Source organism: Chaetodon trifascialis, chromosome 6 (assembly GCF_039877785.1).
Source record: "Chaetodon trifascialis isolate fChaTrf1 chromosome 6, fChaTrf1.hap1, whole genome shotgun sequence".
In the NCBI taxonomy this organism is placed as follows: Eukaryota; Metazoa; Chordata; class Actinopteri; order Chaetodontiformes; family Chaetodontidae; genus Chaetodon; species Chaetodon trifascialis.
Window position 1 is genome coordinate 15,183,338 of NC_092061.1, and position 25,797 is coordinate 15,209,134.

General features: G+C 43.2%; 1 protein-coding gene across 1 annotated transcript; it reads left to right on the top strand.

Moving 5' to 3' along the window:
• The first annotated feature begins 813 nt into the window (after positions 1–813).
• On the top strand, positions 814–20,270 carry LOC139333115 (A disintegrin and metalloproteinase with thrombospondin motifs 12-like). Its single transcript, XM_070965393.1, has 24 exons — positions 814–1,106; positions 1,285–1,637; positions 6,966–7,143; positions 7,285–7,493; positions 7,601–7,684; positions 8,348–8,472; positions 8,614–8,763; positions 9,656–9,799; positions 10,730–10,874; positions 10,956–11,048; positions 11,179–11,324; positions 11,481–11,650; positions 12,668–12,801; positions 13,054–13,174; positions 14,093–14,337; positions 14,692–14,833; positions 14,949–15,075; positions 15,770–15,980; positions 16,061–17,248; positions 17,524–17,676; positions 17,798–17,974; positions 18,481–18,627; positions 18,730–18,883; positions 19,060–20,270. The coding sequence occupies exons 1-24, from the start codon at positions 995–997 to the stop codon at positions 19,173–19,175; spliced, it is 4,824 nt and encodes a 1,607-aa protein (XP_070821494.1). The 5' UTR covers positions 814–994; the 3' UTR covers positions 19,176–20,270.
• Positions 20,271–25,797: the final 5,527 nt, after the last annotated feature.

A 25,797-nucleotide genomic window follows, 5' to 3' on the forward strand; every position in this document is an offset into this window, starting at 1 on the left:
GAGAACATGCCTTTACAGAAATCATTGTTCAACAGCTGCAGCAGTAATATGGAATGAACAAATATTTGTGTATGGACAGGGTGTGCCTTTTGTTTGACTTTTAGACCCTTTCTTCAGCACAGATGTCACAAAGAGAACAGTATGCAAACAATAATAAACTAAACACTAATTCACATATTTTAGAGGAGGGTTTTGTTCATTTCTCCAAGTCTATGCCTTCCTGTATGCATCTATGTCTAACCATGGAGCATTACAAGGTATGGCTATAGGTCAGGTACAGTTTATATACACTTATATAACTGTACCTGTGCTGAGGAAACTCTATAAGCACTGTGACTCATTCTCCACAAACTTAGACTCTGTAGTAAGCAAGTAAGGAGACCTATGTGAAAGCTCTCTATAAATCTGTTTAGGAGTTCAGCTTAGAGTACTTACTGCTCATGTTGAATACTGTTATTACTCTTATAACATATCTGAAGGTGATGAATTCACTCCGAGGACCGCTTTTGATTGGTTGAGTTTTGCAGTTACATGTAGGCACCGCAACAATGCTGTAATGACACATTTCCTCTTTGCATCCTTAAAGCTGATCCACGTCATTTGCTCAAGGCTTTTTGGGAGAGGCAGTGCATTATCTCGTGATGGTGCAGGATTTAATGACAAGTCTCGACACAGGACGGCTGGTTTATTCAAATCTGCGACGCTGCTTCCTCCGCACCAGCGATCCCCGCGCGCCTCGCAAGGAAAAGTAGACACTGGTCCAAAGAACACTCCTCCCCTCCTTCCTCTGCAGAGCCGGAGCTTTCCCCCTCTTTAAACCATGATCTGGCTCCCAGTCTTGCTCGATGCATGTTTCCCTTCGTGAGGGCAGATTTCTGAGCTTGTCCATGACATGACACAGTGCAGCGCAGGATCGAAGTGGTCGCCTGTAACGCCACTGGAAACCCGGTGCCCAGGACTCTTTTGCAGTGCTTTGAGTTTGGTTACATGAAATATGCGATGTTCGCAGGAGTGCCCGGTTCTTTTTCTGCTACACTTTGTTTTCTCTCTGGCAGCCGGCCACGAAGAGCTCTCAGGCAGACACTTCTCCTTCTTTGCAGAGCAAGGTCAGTGTGGTGCAGTTTTACTTGAAGCTGCTTCTCTGTGTACGTCTGAACTGAGTGCATGAGCGGAAACGTTTGTGCATAACATTAATATGCACTAATAATAAGTTTGTCAGTACATTAGAACAGTATGTGGACCCCCCTTATAGTGTGTTGCATTTTATTCAACTCTGCTCTGCAGGTGAGTTGTCCCAGTCATCCATCGTCCACCCTGTGAAAACCACGGCTGATGGAGAGTTCATCTCCCACTCTGTGTCTCACCATTTCAAGGGTGGGCGAGTCAGGCGTGACCTGCAAACCCTTGGTTTGGACGGACAGGTTTACTACAAGGTCAACTACAAGGGTCGCCCTTTAATGTTCAATTTGACTGCAAACAACCACCTGGTTTCAAGTGACTACATCCTGGAGAGGAGGAACGGCAGTGCCAACAGGACTGAGCATCGTCTCTCTGAGGGGAATTCCTGCCACCTCCTCGGCACCGTGGAAGCCTCCGATGTGCGAGGAACTGCTGCTATCAGCACCTGCAAAGGACTGGTGAGGAATCATGTTGTTTTACATGCAAAGAGCAAAAAGGGGTCAATTCAAACCTCTGTCTCATTCATCAAACTGTACCTTGTAATCCAAACAAAGCTTTTACGCAAAGCTTTTATCTTCCTCCCTAAATCTGCACTGAACGTCATATCTCTTTGAGAAATGGAGTTGCTTCTTGGAGGAAGGGTTCTTTAATGCACAGGAGAAAGGGGGGCATCACTCTGGGGAAGCTGGTATGTGGTGTAGGCAGTCATAGGTTGTTAAGCAAACCCTTCTATCTGACAGTGCCCTGTGTGTTAGTTTGCCCTTCAAAGACTTCCTGACACTATTTGCAGAACGACTGTGCTGCAGACCCGCTGACGGCTGCTGCTTCTCGGCTAGCCATGAGACCCTTTCTGTCCTCTTTGTCTCTCAGATGTTTTCCTCAGCCTCACTCATTCATTCATTCACATCGCTGTCCGTTCCTGCAGACGTGCAGTGTTACTGTGTTCTACGCTGACAGAGAGCTTCAGCTAGAGATTTTGGCATATATATAGATTGGAACAATCAGGTCTGACAGATGGAGAGGCAGGATATAGGGCCATGCGTCTTTTGTTCAGAGAACTTGTGCTTTTTATTTTCTTTTACTTCAGCTGTGGTGTTTCTAATCAAACAAGTTCAACTACAAAGGAGAGAAGACAGCTGGGCTGCAGAAAGAAACGCGAGCAGCTCAACATATGAAGAACTTGAATTATGAAAATAGATATGCAACATATGAACCTTTCTGGAGAAATCTGTGGTGCAGTCATTGCTTAGGAGTTGACTTTTAAGGCCTTAATTCACCCAAATAACACTCTTAAGCATTTGTGAAAGAATATATATTTAGCATATTTTGAAACAACCAAATGGGAAAAAGATGTGGACCCTCCTGACCCTGAAATGATGGGATGTGTCAGTTTTAGTCCTGAAGAATGTTTCGGTGTTCATGTGTGATTGTGTCACAGCAGGAATGCCTCTCCTGCAGGGTCTTGCCTCCCTGCCCCTCTGTTATGTTTGTGTGGGTTGCCCTGCCTCTTCCTAGCAAATCTTGTAAATGCAGTTCATTTGAAAAGTGTGTTATGTCACTTTAGATTATAATTATCTACAACAAACCACATTAAGTGAACTTTTTTTTTTTTACGCGATCCCGAATGCTCCAGTTTATCCCTTCTTTCCAACCTAGCAGGGAAACCGCTGTGGTGTATTACACTGATTTTCTGTTTTGTGGAAGAAGGTTTGAGGCTGCTTAAACCACAGAGAGACTGCTAAACAGCAAGACTCAGCCAGACAGATGTGGGAGGGAAACCCTGCCAGCTGATGGACAGCTTCAACATATAAATTCATGCTAGTTATTTTTTAATGGAGCACAGTGGAGTTACTAAAGGCTAGAAACCAACAGGAAACACAAGAATACAGCAAAGAAACGTGACAAGACAAAGACATATCAAACATTTACCACTAGTTTACAAAAGTCAGGAGATTCTTGAGTCCTGATTATCTGACTCTTGTCAGTGATGTGGCGTAATCCAGTGGAGGAGTCAAATTAGGGCTGCTGCTAATGTTTGTTCTCATTATGAATCGGCCTACCGATGATTATCTTGATTAACTGATTATTCATTTAGTCTCTGATGTATCAGAAAATAATGAAAAGGGCCAAAAATCATTTCCCAGAGCTCATAGTGATGTCTTAAAATTTCTTTTTTTTCTGATGAACAGTCCAAAACTCAAACGTACTCAATTTATAAGACATCTTTAAATTCAAACTTTGTTTCTTTATGTTTAAATTTCACTTTTATGTTGAGACAAGGCTGTGCTGAAATTCTGCCAGAAACGTATGATGGCAATGTTTTATTTGGGTCACAGGTCTGAAAAGCAGCAAATGGTCATATTTGAAGAAGAGATTTTTTTTTGGGGGGGGGGGGGGGGGGGGCATTTTTCTTGAAAACAGTTGAAATGATTGTCCATGACATTTCTGTCCATACACTAATAATTGAATCAGATAATCAGATGTTTCAGAAATTCCTCAGATTATTCTTACTCAGAAACTCAGAGAATAAATTAAAGACTGATTCTTGTAGTTTTACAGTTGAATTGCTCTTGTTTTGGTTGGAGAAGCAAATCCTAATGAACTTGTTCGGAAGTGTCAGCATACCTGCCTTGAACTATAGTTGTAGGCAGGTGAGATGGTTTCTACAACCTGATCTCCCATCTGGCTGTATTTGGTGGGCAAAGCAAAGGAGGGCTGGCACAGAACAGGTGATACAGTGAGACTTTCAAATGCTACATTAACACCTTAACATCATGTCATTTAAACTCCTGCTCAAATCAAACACTGGAGGTTGCTGTCACTGTCCTTCTCTGCTTCTGTGGGACAACCTTCAGTTCAAGCCGAGCCAAAGATTTCTCAGCAGAAGCTTCCCACTAATGCCTGAGGCACGACACAAAGCATGAACATGCAAGTTCAGACCTATTATATCAGTATTTTCCTTGGGTAAATGCATGTTTCTTCGCACTAAGCAGATGAAAAATGATAATATGTTTGACCTCTGAGGAAGAAATTAGCTCACAGGCTTGTAAAGTAAAAAAAAAAAAAAAAAAAACTACTGAGGGCAAGTAAGTGCAGTGAAACCTGTAATTATCGAGAAACAGTTGTCTAAGAATAAATGCATGCTTGTTTGCTAGAAAATGGTTGTGATTAATCATATTGCAGCAATGAGCACCATCCGCCCCCACCTCTCCTTGTGTCCCACTAATCACTGCTGAGGCCACAGGCTGTGTAACAGCAGAGACTTTATTCCAGACCCAGTTGGCCAGCGCTACAAAACCCACAGAAGCAGGAAACAGGAGTAAAGCAGTTCCACATGGGCGATGTATTTAGAACACAGACCTGTGTTATGGTAACCTCCCCTGGCTTTGGCACCTCACACCCAAACACGCTTCCTCTAGGTCAGAGGAGGGGGATTAATGGAGAGGACGAGGGGGAGGAGGAGAAGGGCAGGAGGTGGCAGAGGGAGAGAAGGTGGCGAAAGTGCAAAGTGAACTCCAGTGCAAAGCTGTTTCAGCTGGCACAGAATTCAGCATTTAGAGCAAAAACTGCTCCAGAATAATCCCTTATTTTTGTTCAAACGGAAACAAAGTCCTAGCTGGTACCCTTTCAAGTTGTCTTTGTTTGTTGTGCGCAGACATGACACAGGGTCTGCACACGGTAATTTAAGGATCACAAGTAACACCATAACCACACCATACAAGCAAGGCCTTGCAGGCGGTGTTGCACAGTTGGACTGCATTTGGTATGCAGATAATACAGATCATGCAGAGCAATGGTCTGAATGTTTGGATGGGCCTCTCTGTAGCATTCCTTCCTGGTTGATCTCCACCACCTGCTTTCTTTCTGCTGGGACTCAACGCTCAGGAAAACATATAAGAGACGACAGGGAGGCACAATAGCAGAAAACCAAAGAATCCGCCTTAAACTTCAGTCTTACATGTATGATAGGCTTTTGAATGAGTTTTGTCTTGCAGTGAGATGATGCAAATGCAAAAACAAATGTTAATCTGGGGAAATGTTAATCATCCTCTGCAAAGCTTTCCCAGCTGACTGTAGACATACAGTATCAGCCTGCATGCTTTGTGTATGAGTCCACCACAGCTCAAGACCCCTGGCTGCAGGCCACACTGTGAGTCAGTGGAAAACCCTTTCTCACGACTTTTTTTAATCTCAGTTTGAAAAAATAACAGACCTCAGACATATACAGAGGATTTCTGATTTTTTTTTTGTTTGTTTATCATTCACAACATAATTGTTGTTCTTCTGGTGGTTTCACATGGAAAAACAAGCCTGAGCAGCTTAGCTGTATCTTACCAAGTTTGTGGACACTCCATCTTATTTAACAATGCTGAGTGCAACAGGTGGAGTAATACAGCCTTTCCAAAGGGAGTGCTCCTCTGGATTTGTACTTGCTGAACTCCCTGAGTGCAGAAATGGGATACCCAGTGAGCACTCTGCAGACTGCTGAATGAACGTGTTTGAAACACATGTAAAACTTGTCAGGGTGACCCAGAAAGCTGAACAGTGCATAACTGCAGCAAACAGCGGGGTAGACCCTTGGAACCACAACTGGCCAAACTGTAAGCACTGCATGGCCTAATTTTTTACATCTGCTGTCTGCTCCTCAAACACTGAGGGGAGAGCCAAGAATCTTGTTTGGCTCAATACATGTGCATCTGAAGTGGGCTTTTTGGTCACTTGGGTGTGATATCCTGCATTGTGGTTATTCATGCATGAACTTTTTAACATGTAAAAGTTACAGCCGAATAATCTGTTGTACTCATTCCATCTGTTTGGCTCTTTGACCAATGAAGCACCTCGCTCTCATTCTGTCTTCTGCAAGTCGTTTTAGAGAGGGAGAGGGAGGGGCTCATCCTGGAACAGTCTGGGCTTGTTGGGACTCAGCTTGACACAAAACCAACTCTCTCTCTCTCTCTCTCTCTCTCTCTCTCTCTCTCTCTCTCTCTCTCACACACACACACACACACACACACACACACAAACACACACACACACACACACACACGCTCGAACATTGAATCACCTTACTTAATAGAACTTGTGAACAGTGAGCTGGAGGTGGAACATTCATAAAGCATGTGTTTACAAGGAAAGGTCAGAGAGCCTCCTTTGTGTGTTTGCATGCATGTATTTTTGTATGTAGCTGTGTTTGTGTGTGGGGGTGTGTTTCTATGTCAATGTGTGTGTTCAGCGGCAGACCTCACCAATCAGCAAGTAAATAGTCTGCACCAGTAAGAACATGTATGGCATACTTAGGAAAAAGTCTCTGTGTTGCTGCTGCAGCAGACAGAGAATGTGCCCCAGGGGGGGAAGGAAGGTTCATATTAAGATCTGTTGACTAATGATGGAAATTACTGAGGAATGACCTTTTCAGATGGCTTTCTGAGGGAAAGTGCAACCTCTTTGAAGTGTGGGAATTATTAAAATGCTACAATTTTTGTTGTTGAGCTCATAAACGTTGTAACACAAAGGCATGCTTGTTACGAGGCTACAGATTTTCTGTTTTATTCACAGTCTAAGAATGCATGACATTACAAAAGAGACTTAAAACTGCATTAGGCAAGATTTTTGGATGAAAAAATAATCTTTTTAATCTGAGATTGAGTGGACCACCGTGCCCCTAATTATTAAATCAATGGAGATTTCCCTTAATTTTCAGATTTGGGTATCTGTGTCTTGCTTTGCCCATGCTTAATCATTTCTACTCAATTCATATTCATTTGTGTCATTTTTATTTTCTTCAGAGAGGCTTCTTCTCTCTGCCAGAGGGACGCTATTTTATTGAACCTGTCCAGAAGTCTCCTGATGATCCTGCAGGGAGCCCAGAGCCCCATGTTGTCTATCCAAGAGTTACAGCAGAAAGTCACAGGAAAACACGCAGTGTTGAGTCCAAAGGAACACCCAGCCCGTGTGGAGTTCAAGGTGTGTATCTGAATGTCTCTGTGTATGTGCATGATGCTGCAGATGTTTGTGCAATTCTACACAAGTGAGTATTTTCCTGTGTCAAGCAAGGATAAGCCACGAGTGTACTGCAAGTGACGTCTTCCATTATCCATGCTGTAGATGCTCCAAGCAACTCTGTCCAGGTGGAGAGGGAGAGGGAGGAATGGGAGAGGGAGCAAGAGAGGGGGGAGGATCAGCCTCAGTCCCGCTCGCAGCGCTCAGTCAGCAGAGAGCGGTGGGTGGAGACCATGGTGGTGGCTGACTCCAAACTCATAGAATACCACGGCAGCGATAATGTGGAGTCCTACATCTTTACCATCATGAACATGGTGAGGGATTAGAATGACCTTTTTCACTTTTTGCATTTGGCCTCAAAGCTTGTGCACAGATGTTTTTTTTTAATACTTTCAGTAGTGAATGATTTCTGTGTTGACAGGTGGCTGGGATCTTTCATGACGCCAGTATTGGGAATGCCATCCACGTCATCTTGGTTCGCCTCATTCTGCTGCAGGGAGAAGAGGTAACACTTTCCTGAAAGAGTTTTCTCAGGAAACTTTAATGTGATTTTTGCTTTGGCAACTCATTCATTGACATTTGAACAAGAAAAGCACACGCATGTCTATGAAACATTCCTCACAGGGGTTGTTAGGAGGTGAGGTAAACTGGGAGACACTTACCTTCAGTTGGCTGTGGTTGAAGAGTCTTGCACACCGAAGATCCAACTGAAGATTCAAACCCCACTGAGTGTTATGTGTTCACCTTCGTTAAGTCTGTGCGACTTCTACACATGGCATTCAAACTAAATTCAACAAGAATCTGGAGGACAAACCATGAACAACATCAAATCTTGCTTGTTCCAATAAAATGTCTCATCACAGACACAGAAAACCTTATTTAGCCGCCACTGAAAAGAAAAAACCTGTCATCACTTGTGTAATAAACGCACTGAAGTCATGTCCATGTGGCCCTGCTGGAACTGTGCTCATACTGAAGAGGTGAATACCTACATCTACAGGAACTGACACAACTCTCAAATTCCCCATGAAAGAATGAAAACCAGCATTTTGCTTTCGGGTCAAAACTGATCTCAAACTATTCTGAAATGACAGAAAGCAAAAAATGCAAATGATGGCAAAAACGTGCAGAGTAACTCTAGTATCTCTAATTCTGCTGTTTGTTGCAGAAAGGGTTGAAGATTGTTCACCACGCAGACACCACTCTGGCCAGTTTCTGCGCTTGGCAAAAGAACCTCAATCCCCAGAGTGACACACACCCAGCTCATCATGACGTGGCTGTGCTGGTCACCAGGCAAGTGGCACACACACATATGCATTTACAGGTCAATAGACCATTTAAATGAACTGGATAAATGTTACACCCTGATGCTGGGTGATGCTATGGTGGAAATACGGCCTGCACTCACTTAATTTACATGTGATTCCCCCCCAGGAAAGACATCTGTGCTGGAATGAACCAGCCCTGTGAGACCCTGGGTCTGTCTCATCTGTCTGGGATGTGTCAGCCCCACCGCAGCTGCAACATCAATGAGGATTCGGGACTACCTGTCGCCTTCACCGTCGCTCATGAGATGGGCCACAGGTCTGTGCGTGTGAATATGTGTGTATTTGCAATTGCTGTGACACCCTGAATATCATAACAATGGGCCATGTAACAAAGAAAGCATCTTGCTCCCATGATTGGTTTCTATAGAGGAATATACAGTTGCGTTATTAAATCTCAGTCCATTAGTGAATTGGTTGTATGCAAATAATGGCCAGTATCTAGTAACCGGACATTAAAAAGGACGGATACTTGAGAAGACTGATGTGGTGTGTGGAGATCATTTAGTCACACTGAAAGTTAGGCTAGTTTGGATTACTGTGACACAGATATTTTCCTGGTGATGTAAGCTCTTTTGAAGTTGAATGCCTAACCTGAGAGCAAATCCCAAGCTATATGTTATGAATATGATGCATAAATGAAAGCTGCATCAAATTCAAAATAAGAAGATATTTACTAAAATCACTGAAGCTTAGGAGGTGAAACATTAAATATATTGTCTTTGTGCATGTTTCAATTAAGTTTGTGTCAAAAAACACTCTCGTTTATGAGTGTTTTACACAGCGTTCCAACCTTTTTGGAAGCAGGGTTCTATGTAGAAATCTTTAGCGTATCCTGTTTGGGCAAGACATTAATGTGCTTTACTGCTTTGTACTAACAAGAAACAATGTTAAGACATGCACAAACACAAGATATCAAAGGCTTTGGAAATTTCCAAATTTGGAAGCAAATGTATTACTTGCATATATCAAAGGATTGTGACACATTGCAGTTGAATTCTATCGAAATTAGCAAGTTGTTTGTTCAGAGGCAGTTTCAGCTTTTTGAACACCCAAGAGCTCAAGGCCTCCATTAAGTCAGCCAGAGCATGAAGACCATCTATTGTAAAAGTGTCTATGTGAGATGATAATATCATTGTGTTTGAACGCAGTTTTGGGATTCATCATGACGGCCAGGGTAATGACTGTGAGCTGGAGGGGAGGCACCCGTTCATCATGTCCAGACAGCTGATGTATGACAGCTCGCCTCTCACTTGGTCTCCCTGCTCCAAAGAATACATCACACGCTTCCTCGAGTAAGGCTGAATTCATGCTTATTCCTGAAGCCATTAATCATAAAATAATAACATGGTTCATTCAGCTTTAACACTGTTTTTCTTTGTGAGGAAGACTTGAGTTGTCTGCACATTGTGTGAATTGCCAAGGTTGTGAAATTATGGTGACAAGGGGAGTAATTCCAAACTACACTGACTCCTCCTGGATACTGGTGCAGATTTGAATGGAGGCGGTGAAAATGAGACAAAAAACGCAATGGGTGTGGTGTGTGTTGGAACATAGCTAAATTATACAAACACTGATGTGTAGCAAACCTTGGTAAACCAAGTTTTAAAAGAGCAACAAAGAACTTCAATCCAAATATGCTAAACAAGCACAATTCAAAGGAAGAGGAGCCTAAAGGAACATTAGAGGACGGTCACACCCTGTTTGCCTCAACTCTTATTATTTTCTATTGAAAACTGCAGAATTTCTGACAACAACAACTTCACCTCGAGCTCCTTCAAAGTCAGAACTCTAACCTGTCAGTCAGCTATTAGAATAGATGCCTTTAGCTTGTAATTTTGTCAAATCCTGATGTTTTCCCATCAAGTGAGCTTTTGAAGAACAAATCAAAACCACTAAAGGACAAGAAATTGCATGAAAATTGGTCTGTACATTGTGGAGTATGAAAGCAAGTGCAGTGAAAGCAAATGGTTTGCTGGCATGTTGATATGGCACAGGTTTTTTTCCCATCATTTTAAAAGGCTGCTAAATCTTCAAAGCATACTAGTAGCCACAAGTCAGAACTTCTCTCAAACAAACCTCCTCTCTGCTTTGATGTCAGGTTTTCTCTTTTCATCTCTCAGTCAGGTATCTCTCTCAACCACCACGCCTTCTGCACCTTCCTCTTTTTCATCTGTTTGTGAAGGTCACACATTCACTATCACCTCTCTGTGTGTCTGTCTCAGTCGTGGCTGGGGTTTCTGTTTGGATGACCGTCCTTCCAAGAGGGACCTAACCACACCACTGGCTCGCCTCGGTGTCCGCTACACCACACACCACCAGTGCCAGCTCCAGTATGGCCCAAACGCTACCTTTTGCCATGAGGTTGATGTGAGTATTGCGCACCTGAATGGTAGACTGTCAGGAAATAGACCCGCTTCTCATCGGTTTTGGATTACATCTTTCTTTTAGAACGTTTGCCAGATTCTGTGGTGTTCAGTAAACGGCTCCTGTCGCTCCAAACTGGACTCACCCATAGATGGCACTCGCTGTGGACCAGAGAAGGTGGGTGGTGCCCATTGCTTTGTCTTCTTAGGGTTTGGGTTTCATTAGCCTGGGGATGGGGAAGGTTAGCTGGCAAAGAGTCTTATTACTGGTCTTATTTGAGTGATCTTACCAGCATTTTCTCCTTCAGTGGTGTATCTCAGGAGAGTGTGTGATTGTGGGTAAACTCCCAGAGACGGTGAATGGAGGCTGGGGACAGTGGAGCACCTGGTCTCACTGCTCCAGGACCTGTGGAACCGGAGTTCAGTCAGCAGAGAGGGAATGTAACAACCCTAAGTAAGATCTGACTCCAGATCGGCATCTGCCTCTTGACCTGTTTCTCACTCTGTTTTTTGCTATTAAACCTTCTTGCAGTTCGTTTGCATGTCTTCCACAACAGATGACATCGTGAAACGATACTGATGACATGGTTGATGCTACTGTTTTCCACAGACCAGAGTTTGGGGGCAAGTACTGCACTGGGGAAAGGAAGCGCTATCGAACCTGCAACACAAAACCCTGTCAGCAGAATAAACCAACCTTTCGAGAGATGCTGTGCAGTGAGTTTGACACTGTGCCCTACCACAACGAGCTCTACCAGTGGATTCCAGTGGCTAACCCATGTAAGTGGTCAAAGCCTCAAACATACAATTAGCCACTACAGATTACATACAGCAAGAATCACACATAAGCCTGCAACAAGTGTTTGATTTGTAAATCAGAAAGTGACTGAACAAAAAGTGCATGTGAGAGCAGAGGGGTGACGAGGCAGGCGCAGGTCCTGAAAGGTGTACAGAACACACCTTATATGTCACACCATATATGTCATGATTCTCCTCCTCCCCCCGTGTCAGGTTTTACTGCATACCTGTGTGGCAGTTCTATGTCCTTTGGCTAACCACTGCCCAATGTAAGGGACTGGACTGAATTCGACTGGGGGGGGCATTCCTTAACAAAATTATAGCAAATTTAACTTTTTTTTTTTTTTAACATTTTTACTTTGCAGTTGCACACTGCTGATCCTCTGTGCTTCAGTGTTCTGACTACAGCAGTTTTATAGTTTTTGTCTGAATGCCTGACATAGGCCTAATTTAAGCTTTTCACTCAAACAGTTAGAGCTCCCTACTTTTTAAGAATAAATCTAAACTAATACAGAACAAGAAATTGCTTGAAAACTGGTCTGTAAATTTTTTATTTCGCTATATTTGCACATAGGTACCAGAACACAATCAGTCAAAAATCGAGAGGTCCTTGCATCCTGTTCTGGCAGGATGGGCACAAACGAAGCCCAGCTAGCAGCTTTTTTTTGCACTTCCCCATAAAACAGAATATCTGTAACTGTGATTGTATGAATCAGCCAACAGGGGGCAGCATTTACACTGGAAAACCACCACTGATGCATCTGCTCTATCACTGCCGGACCATGCAATGTTTCAGTCCAATTCAGTGCATTCCTTTTGTCTCATTTCCCATAATCAAATCACTGTTTATACATTACTTCATTGCTTAATGAAAAGTGTGTGTCAACATCTGTTCCTGATAGTTGGGTTTGACATTAGTTGACTGGACTCACACTCAGCATTTCACTGGCATCAGACTAAATTAAACTGCTCTTGTCCCCAACCCTCAACCGTCTTTAGTACATCCCTGTGAGCTGCACTGTCGCCCAGTCAGCGAGTACTTTTCGGAGAAGATGCTTGACACTGTGACAGACGGGACACCGTGCTTCATGAACAACAATTCCAGGAGCATCTGCGTCAACGGAGTGTGCAAGGTAGTGTGGCTGGGTAAGAGACTAACAGAGACTGGGGGGTGGGGGGGGTTATCGTGGATATACTACGACAGGAGCTGCAGTGTAACTACAGTGTAATGGAGGGAAGGGTTTGTGTGTGCAAACTTATCTTATGTAATGTTTCTGGTTGTATTTTTCATTGTGTGTGTGTGTGTGTGTGTGTGTGTGTGTGTGTGTGTGTGTGTGTGTGTGTGTGTGTGTGTGTGTGTGTGTGTGTGTGTGTTTTGTCTGTAGGAGGTGGGCTGTGACTATGGCATTGACTCAAATGCAGTGGAGGATCGTTGTGGAGTCTGTTTGGGTGATGGCAAAAGCTGTGAGACGGTCTATAAGTCGTTTGATGAAGGAGAGGGCTTTGGTGAGTTCAACACAAAGAGTATTTGAGCAGCTGGAAACAAATTGAATTGTTTAGTCATAAGCATTCATACAATTATAACATTTTAATAATGCACAACAGACAACCTATTAATGAGGAAAAGCTTTGATGTACCCACCAGAAGAGTGCGAAAAAGTGCAGAATTAATCTTATGTCTACAGGCGAAAAGTCATTTCAGGACACTTCTTTAGCATTACGCCATTGTGTTGTTTCCTTGTTGTCATGGCAGCCTTCTTGTCCACACTGTGCAGCTGTTTGTCCTGCTGTACTTGGCTGGTGTGATGTGTGTGTGTGTGTGCGCGCATCTGCAGGCCCATGTTTGCATTCGTCTGAAGAGAGACGTCTTTGGCTGATACTACTGCGCCTGGAAAACTATAACTCACACCCGGAATCAACACACAGCAAAAACAGATTAATAGAGAAAGAGGCTCTTAATAAAAACATCCCTCCTTCTTCCCCTCACTTTTTCTCTCTGCCTGTGTGTGCTTGCCCCGCACAGCATCCTTTCCAGATAACCAGCCCAGATGTGTAAGACTTCAAAAGGCTTAGAGTAAGGGCAGACCTCCCCCTCCTTTGCACAAACACAGAAACACACACACACACACACACACCTTCCCACAAACATCATTAAACTGCAGAGACCTACTCATAGCTGCTTTTGCCCCCCCCCCATCCAAGCACAATAAAAAACAGAGACAGGGCAGTGCCCCCCACGCCGAATACGCACACGTACACTCACACACACACACACACACACATGCCAACCACCCCCACAGACTGAGCCCACCCTCTATTAAAGATCAGAGAGAAACTGTCTGGTAGTCTGGATGTGAGTGTGGCAGCAGCCATGGTGGGCCATCCATTACCTCGCTGTGACTCTGACTCCCCTGGCTCTCCCAGGGTACATGGACGTGGGGGTGATACCTGAGGGGGCGCGGGACATCCTGGTGAAGGAAGTGGAGGAGGCAGGTAACTTCCTGGCTCTGAGGAGCGAGACAACGGAGGAGTACTACCTCAACGGCAACTTCATCATCCAGTGGAATGGGGAGTACGAGGCCGGGGGGACGACATTTTTCTACGAACGTGATGGGAACATGGAGAACCTCACCGCTCCTGGACCCACCAAACAGCCAGTCATGCTCCAGGTAGGCCATCATATTACAGAGGTTTCAGGTGTTTGAAGGGAGTGGAGAGCATTCATTTCCACTGTTTTTAGATGTTTCGGTATTCTGAGATGTATAGAAGCAATCAGCAATGTACATCTTTCCCCAGTATTTATGCAGAGTAATTTCAACCAATCAGGGATGGAGAAAAGAGACTTCAAGGACAGCCAGCCAATCAAAGCATACAAACTTTGCATCCTTTCCAAATTAGAATTTTCAGAGTGAAGGATAAGATGCTTCCAAGCAATTGTTTTATGAAAAGATTTAGTGGAATCAAATCATTTTATGTTGACAGTCTGGAAATTATAAGCCGCATAATAGCTCGTGGTTGTCCAGTTGCTGTTTCAGGAGAAGAACCCAGGTATAAAGTACGAGTACATCATCAAGAAGACCAGAGAGACAGGAAATGAGGTCACTGAGCCTATTTACAGGTGGAGACACGGGGCATGGACAGACTGCAGCACCACCTGTGGCTTAGGTTTGTGTTTGACAGGAAAAATTCTTGTTTCTAAAAATTCATGCTACTTGGAGGATCTCAGAGGCATTTTATTTATGACCTGACCATCTGTTCTCTTATTTCTGGGCTGTTTCAGGTGAGCAGCACCAGCCGGTGAGGTGTTTTGAGGTGGACATAGGCGTGGTGGATGAGTCTCTGTGTGACCCAGAGAGCCGTCCAGAAGACAGACACCGAAAATGCAAGACTATGGATTGTCCTGCAAGGTCCTTGCTCTCAAATGCTCTTTAACTGTGTTTCTGTCACTATTATTACCTCAAAACATACTGAACTGTGGTTTTAGTTAGGCTCTCATTTCACTGCCTAATCTATTTTTTGCAGTTCGTCATAAGAGTGATACTGCGTGCTCTCCCATTGCCCCTGGGTTTCATTGTAATGACAAACAGCAAAAATTCAACCAATGAAGCTAATTATCTCAAGTATATTTTTATCTTTATGGCTGGGTATGGAACCTAAGTATGTTTTCGGTAACAACCGAAATGTGTTTGTACAACATATTAAAAATAAATACCAAAAGTTGGCGCCGATGGCCTCGTCAAATTTATAGTCTTGTTTACTTACTCTTTGATCACATAGTTCCTGACTTAAATCCACATTTTTGCTAGTTTGGGTATTTTAATCAGGCAAAGTTCTTGCTCGGTTACTTGTGTTCTGAGGACATATAAGATGTTTAACATTTATATTTTTTAGAAATATAATAGAATTATATGTAACAAGTTGAGCTTCTTTTGGCAAATGACAAATGTGCTTTCAAAACATATTGTTACCCAGCCATGTTCATTGTTAGACAGAGAGGACAACATCACCCGCTCGCCATGTTGCCTCATATCTTCTTTGACTGCCTCTTCCATCAGCAGCCCCCTCCTCACCCTCTTTTCCTGTCCATAACCTCTTCCTCAGGTGGTGGGTGGGTGGCTGGCAGCAGTGTACAACCACCTGTGGATCAGAAGGGGTACGGAAGCGAACAGTACTCTGTGTTCGTACGGTGTCAGGGGAGGAACGGGTCCTCCACCCTGTCGAGTGCAAGCATCTCCTTAAACCCAAACCTATAGTGCCGTGCAACAGAGATGTACCCTGTGGACAGGACTGGGCTGTTGGCAACTGGGAAGAGGTATGTTTTTTTTTTGTCCATAGCTGTTATCTCTCTCTTTTTCTGCATTGACATGTCATTTATGTCCTTCCTCTTTGCAGTGTCCAGTCACATGTGGAGGAGGTGTTCGCTCACGTACAGTCACATGTGCACTAGCACCCAAGAAGACCTGTGACCTCTCAACCAAACCTCGGTCCAGATCACTCTGCGCCCTGCAGAGCTGCCCTAACTCAAGCCTTCGTAGACGGCCCGGGCCTCCTCCTAAATACCGCCGCGTCTACCCAACTAAGAGCCACCCCACCAAGCATCCTGCTACACCTACCTGGGCTCCCACAAGCACCACGGCCACAGCTGCGCCCACAGTTGCTGTCACTGTGAGGAAGAAAATAACCACCAAAGAGACTACAACTGCTTTCATCCCTACCACCAAATCCCTTTCAATCCCTGAAACCACAGTCCCTGAAATCATAGACACAGATGATTATGAGTTCAATATTAAAGTGAGGGAAAATGAGGAAAATAGAGGCAAAGGTTTCCCCTCTAAAGTCAAGGACAGAAAAGCAACTAGTGTGGAAAAGGAAAAGGTAGACGAGAGGGAGGATGGAGAGGAGGGAAGTACACCAAATGTGGTGATGTATACTCCAGGATATGATTATGTTGTTGAGGATAGGACGATGGAGGTGGAGGGGATTATTGACCTGGATGTTACCACATCTACATCACTCAAAAGTCCTCTTAAATCAACCACACCAATGCCACATACACTCATCACACCCACTTTACAAACAAGTCCACCTACCATGCAGACAACCAAAGCACCCACCACCTACTCCACCCCACACACCAGTACTATAACATGGCCAAAGACGACTCACCACTATCCCTTCAGCAACCGCCACACCACCCCTCGTATCAGTCCATACAGCCACTGGACACACAGGGTTCCCCTCACCACTCCCATGTACGAGGACTATTCAGTGCCAATGAAAGCTGGTGTCCACACAACGAAAGCTCCTTCCACAACTGCAAGAAGAAAACCATTCACCACTGCAGCATCACCCCAGCCCACAGTGAAGATCATTAAAATGAAGAAGACTGTGACACCTAAGAAAAACAGTTCTGCCTCTCGTGCTAAAAAACCCTCCTCCTTGTCCAAAACTGCTCGCTCTAAGACCCAAAACCAGCAACCAGAAAGCCCCATGAGCAGCTCCACCAGTGACCAAAGAAACCTGATGGCCAGAGAGCCTGTCAGCATGGATATATTCTGGGTTGTAGGAAACTGGAGCGAGGTGGGTACAGACATTTAATGACCATGCTATCCAAGTCTTTAAAGCATACCAGTAAATTAGAAAATAAAATGTTTGACTCTTTAATTGACATCAATACTGGCCATTTTCCATTGCCATTGCCAAGAGCATAACATGGTTTAAAAGCATTCAACTGTTCAGAGGTGACTTGGTTAGTTGTACATGAACGTTCATGGTCTAGTGGTGGTAGCAAACATGCAAAGCCACCCATACAGTCCAAGCTGAGTTTTAATGAGAGAATACCTCTCCCTCCTCAGTGTTCAACAACATGCGGGATTGGAGCAATATGGAGAACGGTGGTGTGCAGCTCCCAGAAAGATGAGGACTGTGCCAACACGAAGAGACCCGAGCCTGCGCGTACATGTCACCTGCAGCCCTGCGCCACCTGGCAGAGTGGCAGCTGGAGCAAGGTAAGTAACATTCATTTATTACACTTAATATGCATTTATAATTACTTTTCCAAATGGGTTTGTTGCCATTCTCACTTGTCATGTCTTTGTGGGCCATTTATCACACTGTGACATTCTCCAGTGTCCAGACAGCTGTGCAGTGGTTGGAAGGAGGTACCGTGATGTCCAGTGTGTCGATTCTCAGAGTAAACGTGCCCTCAGACCTTTCCACTGTCAAGCCGTGTCCAGCAGACCAGTCAGCACCTTGACTTGCCCCCACAAGCCCTGTATGAGCTGGAGTATATCACCATGGGGACCGGTAGGAGCATTATGCACTTCCAATCTTCATATATTACATTCATGGCATGTTTTGTGTAGCTTTAAAGAGTTAGGCATCTTTGTATATATATAAATATACATGTTTAATTTCTGTCTTACCTCTAGTTTCAGTTTTATTTGCATAGGTTTTAAGATTTCTGCCCATGCTATTTCTTGTTATTTGGGGGAACTGACCCTTTAGTATTGAAAATTATTACCTATTACTTTCTGTTTGGGTTGCATAAGATATTTACATGGATTTCATCCCATTTCCTTTCAACCATTTTGGCCAAAGGCCCCAGTTCCTGCTGTTCTGTGACACGATTTGGCCTCTGCTCTGCTCAACATCAACAGTTGAGGATATTTAACTGTGTTGTCACACCCAACTCCACGAATTTATGAATATAGTCCATTCATGTCCCATATTATACAGATGCAAATGTAGAGAGATTGCATTTTGTTTCGATCGCAGCAAAAGGCCAAATCTTCCCCTCCTGTTTTCCTCAGTGCTCTGGTAGCTGTGGTGAAGGCATCAGGGAGCGACTGGTGTACTGCCCTGCACCTCACCGCTGTAGCACCACGCTCAGGCCAAACAGCACAGAGCCGTGTAGCCTAAAGCCCTGCACTCAATGGAAGGCTGAAGGCTGGGAGGAGGTCAGTCACACACGATCGAGATTTCCTCGACGCAATTGTAATATTCATAGAAGCGGACTAAATTTTCTCTCTGTATGTGTGTGATTGCGTGTGACATTGCAGTGCTCTGTGACCTGTGGTGGGGGTCAGCAGCAGCGGGAAGTCAACTGCGTGAGTGAGAAGGATTTGGCTGTAATGCCAAACAGCCTCTGTGAGAAGATTTCCAAACCAGAAACACTCAGGAAGTGCAATATGCAGGAATGCAAGACCAACACAGGTTTGCCAGCAACGTTCAATCTGTCTGTCTGTTTCTCTGGCCGAGCAGGTTCACTATCAACCCACAATTTCGATATTACAATATGTCTTTAGTTTCCTGGGTAAAATCACTCTGAATATACATTATTGCTTTGTTTCATGACATTTGATCTCTGAGTTGTGTTCCTCCTTGTGCAGGTCCAGTTTGCAAGAAGAACACCATGTCCTCGCGCTTCTGCGACAAGCTGAAGCTGTTGAGTCGCTGCTCTCTCAGGTCAGTCCAAAGACAGTGTTGTGTCACCTGTGGATCATAGCCAGGGTCACACACCCACATGTATTTCAATGGACACATCCCAACTACAGTAATACTTGCTGTATCCTCATGCAATGCTGGCATAAAGCCACGCCATCCACAGACACGTCCAAACAAATGTGCTGCAACGCCACAACAAGCTCATCTTAATCAGCACAAATAAACCTGGGTCCACAAAGATTATGTCATTATTTTAGTTTAATTATTCTATAGGAAAAAGTGAGTAGAGAACAAGCCAAAACCCTGATGATGAGCACACTGGACTGTTACAACGTTAGAGCTGAATGTTTATCTAGGCATGTTGAGGTGGACAGAAATCAGGATTAAAATATTTCTTTCCTTTAAAAAACTTTGGTGAATTTATTAACAGGCAGTTTTCCCCCATAACAGGAATGTGATGTAACTGATGCAAAGTACGATAATTCAGTCAAAACACTTTTTTTTACAACTAGTTATGACAGACAGTGCAAATCTTTCTGGGCCAAAGGTGCTTTAATAATGGAGGTGCTGATGATTCACAACAGTCAAGTTACCGGTGATGTTTTTATTTCAAAGTGAAAACTGGTGCAAACAGAATGTAAATACAGATTTTGTGACCTCTTTATTAAATTGTTAATAGTAATGATAATCTCTGTGTTTGTTACTCTTACAGTATATTTTGCTTTTTTCTGCTTGAATTGTGGTTTTGTTCTCAGAGTTGGCACTGTGTGTTTACATTATCCTGGGTACAAGCTCCTGCTTTAGTCATTTTTGTCACGACTGTCGATGATAATTGAATCAGCTGCAGAACCTGCACAGTTCTGCAGCCGAACCTGTGGTGCTCCTCCTCTGGTGTGAGATTGACCAATGAGAAAGAGGCGTTGCAGGTCATCCCTCTCAGGTCCCTCTAAAGATGGCCGCTGTGCTTGTATGATGTTGTACAGGTGTTACCCGTGTCGTGCATATGGTACATCACCTTGACTGATTTGTACATCACGTCTCCATCAACAAATGTGATGATGAAAGATGTTTGTAACAAACCTGCTTTTTAACTGAAACATGAAATAAAACTTTCTTTGAATATTTTAATGTGTTGGCATGATAAATGAAGGCTAGTCTGGGTGATTTTGAAATTCAGTGCCTGTTCAGGTTCCTGGTGTAAAATGAAACAGATTTTGTAAAAAGATTGTTTTTGTAAAAAGCACAACTATGGCATTACTTGAATATACAGTCAAAACACTATAACTAAGACTATAACACTTCATGTTAGCTAGCATAGCATACCCGTCCCTGCATCATGATCTTCTGTTTTATGACTTCTCATGTCCACAAGGTCATTCTCGCCTGCGAGTGCCAGATGCTGCTGGATGTGTAACACCAGAATCAGCGGCACCGGGCTCTGTTTCAGGGATCGGGTTCAGCTGGCCCAGATTTCCCAGGCTCCTCTGTGCCAGATAACTTGACACGGACGGAAGCTGGCCCACTCCATGCACCCTGCTGCTATCATTCAAGCCAGAGACCAAGAGTTAGTCAGCAGTAATGGAAGGAGTAACACAATACTGGGTCAATGTGGAGCACCATGTCCTAAAAGCCAGCAGTGTGTCTCTGTGTGTGTTTGTGTGTTATCATGACGAAGCAAACACCATCCAGTTGCATTACCTAACCTCATCTCTCATTCGGTTATGTCATTGTGTTGCTTAATTTGTGGAGTTGCGCAATGGAAAAAGGCGATTCAGATCGAAATCAGGAAATGCCCGATAATATCAAAGAACATCTCAAACTGACTTCATGGTGACTACAGACTTGTTAGCAGTGAGGTATTATTAAAAACAAATTATTTTATAGCATAATTGTTATTCAAATTTCCCCTCCAGTGTTACAGTCATACATCTCCTAAACATTTCTAGTAACAGTACAGACATAAAAAATGAATGTATTTTTCATATAGGAATAGTTTATTCAATAAAAAAAATCATCATCATTACTAAAAAAGTGTTGAAGTCAGTGTAACAAACAGTAACGTACCTGGCACAACTCAACTTCAGCTGTTTTCAAAACAACATAAGTGGCTGCTGACTGGCGGTTCTCTAAAAAGGGCAAAAATGGCCATAAAATTACTCTCAGCAGCGAGTGCAACACAACTGAAGTGTTCTAAAGCCAAACAATTGTGGTTTTGGATTCAATACTCGAATGTTTACTTCATTATTTGTAGATTTTCCAGACTTTCTATGCACAGGGCCAACAGTAGCAAACAGATGTTGGCTCCAAAGCTTTAGGACACATTACAATAATGGTTGAAGCATGCCTGATGGGCAAGTGGGTGGTGAATACAACATTTGTCTAACTATTAAGCTTTCACGTGTGTATTCTGTTGTTTCAGAGCTCAGTAGCACATTGTTCTGTGGTCAGGAGTCGTGTGCGTCATGTGATTCATACAATAAGGGTAACACACACAACACAGTGTTATTTTATATCACGACATCTGTATATGTAGTGATGTAATAGATTTTCTGCAAAACAAATTGAGAAATTGTTTTAAAAAATCACCAGACAGGAATTTATACTTGCAGATTGATTGCAACTTTGGCTGCAATGGCAAACACATCCAGAGATATTGAAAGCACAGCTGCACTGTGCAAACAGAGAGGCAAAACGCATATTCTTTCATAGAACAGTATAGAACAAGGATCAGGTTCAGTTATCGTCATATTGCTTATTGTTATACTCATTTGAATAAAAAGTTTGGTTGTTAAATTTACTGCATCATCACCTCAATTTGCCTGACTAAGGCAGAGGACAGTTCAGTGTGGATCAGCTGATCCAGTGTCTGACCTGTAAATAAATTCCTCTGCCCTGCTGAAACTGACACTCATGAGCGGAGGATGATGTAAGCGCCTGGTCAGGACATGGAAGATAACATGACAAACATCTATTGATCATCGTAAAGCAGGAAACAGCAACCTCATCTTGTAGGTTACCAGACACCCCCCAACACGACGGCCAGGAACATATTAAATATTTACATTTGATGACTAACAGAAAAAAAAGAGGCCTCCAGTACGAGCCGAGCATATGTTTGCAAGTCATGTCTTTGGAGCATGAGGTAACACATCTTCCTGTGATCTATGAAAAGCTTTAAAGTACTATTAAAGGAAAATGTTACTTTAATCTAGTGGCTTACCCCTCAAATCCCAGAGTAAACCAAGAGAGACTGGAGGAAGAAGGCAGTGGAGCATAATCCGTGCACCGACTGGCTGCTGGTTTGGAGGAAGAAGTCCAGTCTGGTGGCTCTCATCTGGACCCCATCAGGTTGCATGTCCCCAGGCAATCAGACTGGCATCCCTGTACCAGGCCTGTTCCTTTATTAAAGCCTCGGCCTCCTCTGACCCAGCACACACAGAGCGGGCCCCAGGGAACGCAGACAGACACACACATGGTTCCCATAGGTCAGTTTGGTTGTTTGTGAGTCGTGCGTTTGACTCCCTCATAGACCACATATGGATTTGAGCTTAAGAAACTCGGAGTGAGGTGCTTTTCTTCATAAAACATCTGCTTAATGATAGTGTACCAAAAGGGAGGGGCCAATACACTCACAATGAGGCCAAGCAAAATTAGAGACACATGACATGGATAAGGTGAATTTCCACAGTTCAACTTGCTAATGTGATATAGTTTGGTGAGCAGACAGAACAACAGATTGCATGGTACTCAGTGCCGGATCCACCTGCTGCCACAAGGATCCGGATTAAGCAAACTCAGGGGTAAACTCAGGCCAAAGTTTAACTTCATAAGCAGACCAAAAATAAAGCTGGATATGGATTCACTTGGAATGTTACTCTTAAATGAGAGTTTCAGGTATGAGATTTTTGGTTAATATAATGACTCATTCAAGCTAATCCCAGTTCATTAAAGACATGGAACGGTTTGCTAAAAATGTGTGGTCGAGCAGCTCTTAATCAAGGAAATAAAATCAAGACACACAGGAAGCGATGCGTTTCATGCCAGTGGGCAGCAGCAGATTTAAAAGACGCTAACAGCCTAGTTTGCATGAGCAACAGCTCCATCATGACCTCACCAGTTAGCACTCCTGATATGATTAAAAACAGGTATAAAGACTTTATTTCTATGGTGACTTTTACAGTCAGGGTTGCAAGGTGCCTCACTGGTGTGCACAAAATACTCTAAAAGAATAGGAGAATTTCAGAGAGCGGCAAAACATTGAGAAATAATTTTTTTAAAATGCATAAACCTATTGAAGAAATAAATAATGAAAATGGCAGTTTGTGCAGGTGGGTTTAGTCAGTGACCTCTAAAAAGTCACAGTGCAGTTTTTTTGTGGATTTCCATCTTGCTCCCACATATCATCTCACTGCTACCAGTAAAGCTGATAAAAACTCATCTTGAAGACAGAATTTTATATTAAATGTCAAATACACACACTGTCCACCAAATGATCAGCTTTCTGCCTTTTTGTTTCACCTCCCTCCTAACTTGTTCCGGCGTTTGAATGTGAGTCAAATAAAAAATGCAAACGTGATCACATAACTACTAAGTAACTGCCCACTAATCTGAAAACAACACAAACACCTGATTTTTTTTACTACTTTGTCAAAGACAGACATGGAATAACACATTTTGTGAAACTCACTCACATTACACCCAAAAAGAATAAAAGGAATCTTTCCATGTGTTTCGCCTTGATTCATTTTTCTTTTTGGCAATTGGTACTGTGTGAAATCAAATCTCCGCTGACGCGTATAAATTTCCGGTATTTGAGTTTTCTTTGCCTTTATTGTAATTATGTTTTTGTTTTTGAGAGTAGCGTAAGAACCCAGCTAGAGCCACAGCCTGTAGGGAGGGATCAGAAGCACATTTGTCTGTTCTATTGCCTATTGTTTTGAACTTTGAAATGCAATTCAGGGAGATAGATCTATAAAGATACACTAAATACTAAAGCTGTAGAGCAGGGAGGGAGATGAGACCATCTCCAGACCCTGCAAATCTCACTTATATTGCATTCAGGAGAAAAAAACACAGGCACGGTTACGTTTACAAAGAATTTGCTCCTTGGCTTCTAAAGAAAAATCCTGCAAATCTTGTGGGTCTGTCAGCATCATTGCAGGCCTACATCCCTCTGAGGCGCCTACAGAGGACATTACTGCCTTAGTGGAGAGAACACTAAGTTGTCCCTGAGATCCGACCCGAGAATCTGACACATGCATTCAATGTGAAATCCTTTCAAATGCAATCCTGATGTATTAAACTGACTGCAACACACCATTCTGAGCTGTCAGCTGAGGAGCGATAGCTCATGCTGATTATGGAAAGTATTTAGGACATAATTGTCCAGTGAGCCAAGAATAGACAAAAAGAATGTAAATTTTCCACCATAATGAGGTCTTTAATAGAATATTTAACCTTGAGAGATTTTTAAAATGAGAAATAAAATGCAATTATTCTGTTTGATTAAATTACTTAAATTGAGTGCACACTGTAATATGTTAATAAAGAAGGAAAACCCCACATTGTTCTTATTGAACCACAACATGCTAAAGAAGAAGTTATGCACCTTGAATATACTTAATGAAATATTTAGATTAAATAAATCATAGTCCAGAACCCTTTAGGTTAGGTGGAGGTCATTTTAAGTGATGCAAGTAAACCTAGAAAAACCATTACTCCACTATTATTGCTGCAACAATAATCAATATAAATGGGGCCTGCTCCTCCCAGCTCTGTTTCCACTGCACTGATTCAGGTTATCACAGTGGGAAGGGACACCACAAAGGAAGCGCTGATAAGATTGCTTTGTTTATATCCCCAGATAAAGCCATGCCAAGACCAGAGTTAAGACCAGACTGCTGCTCTGGCCATAGATCGTTGACAGACATTAAAGCAGGCACTAAAAACAAGGACTTAAGGGAAGGAAAGCGCGGAGCAGGACAGACCCTGACATTAAAGACACGAGGATCAGGGAAAATAGATAAGGCTGCCAGCACAAGTTTTGTTGATCATAGTGGACTGTTAAAAATGTCCATTTCTTTGGCCCTTGATCACTGTTAACATCTCCATAAACCTGTAAAATATTACTGGTAATGGCGTTGCAGCCCTCTTTGCACAATCCGAGTCTGAACTATCTCAAAACGCAGAAACGTTTCCTCTAACTCGGCTCCTTTGCACCTCTCCATGTGTAACTGGTGCTGAAAATCAATAAAACCAATAGGAGATAAAGCTTGCCTCTCCTTCAAGAGAACAGCGGCCATCCCTAATATTTTGCTCATTCACCGCACATTGCTGTCCGGTCCGCTTTGACATTGTCCATCCTGTGGCCTGACTTCGCCTTGAGGAGCAAATGATGCGTGATTCGTAAAAGACAGTCTCATTGGCTGAGGGCCACTCAGACACCTGAGTCACAGAAGAAGGCAGAGGTCTGGTGAGTGAAACTGGAGAGCTTCATTGCATTACACCGCTGCATCAGAGATAACACACTACAATAAAGTGCCACAAGGGAAAGAGAGAGGCCTCAGCAAGATGGCCATGATAAGCCAGAATCCAGAGTGGAACCGGCAATAGTAACTTAATATGATTTTTATCTGACGAGATAGATGAGGATGGCCACTTGTGGGGATTATCACATCCTAATG

Bases quoted from the DNA above. Each gene is read 5' to 3' on its own strand.
- LOC139333115 (XM_070965393.1), top strand. From the start codon at position 995: ATGCGATGTTCGCAGGAGTGCCCGGTTCTTTTTCTGCTACACTTTGTT. The intron at 14,338-14,691 runs GTAGGCCATCAT...GTGGTTGTCCAG, and splicing joins AACAGCCAGTCATGCTCCAG to TTGCTGTTTCAGGAGAAGAA. The intron at 17,249-17,523 runs GTGGGTACAGAC...CTCCCTCCTCAG, and splicing joins TTGTAGGAAACTGGAGCGAG to TGTTCAACAACATGCGGGAT.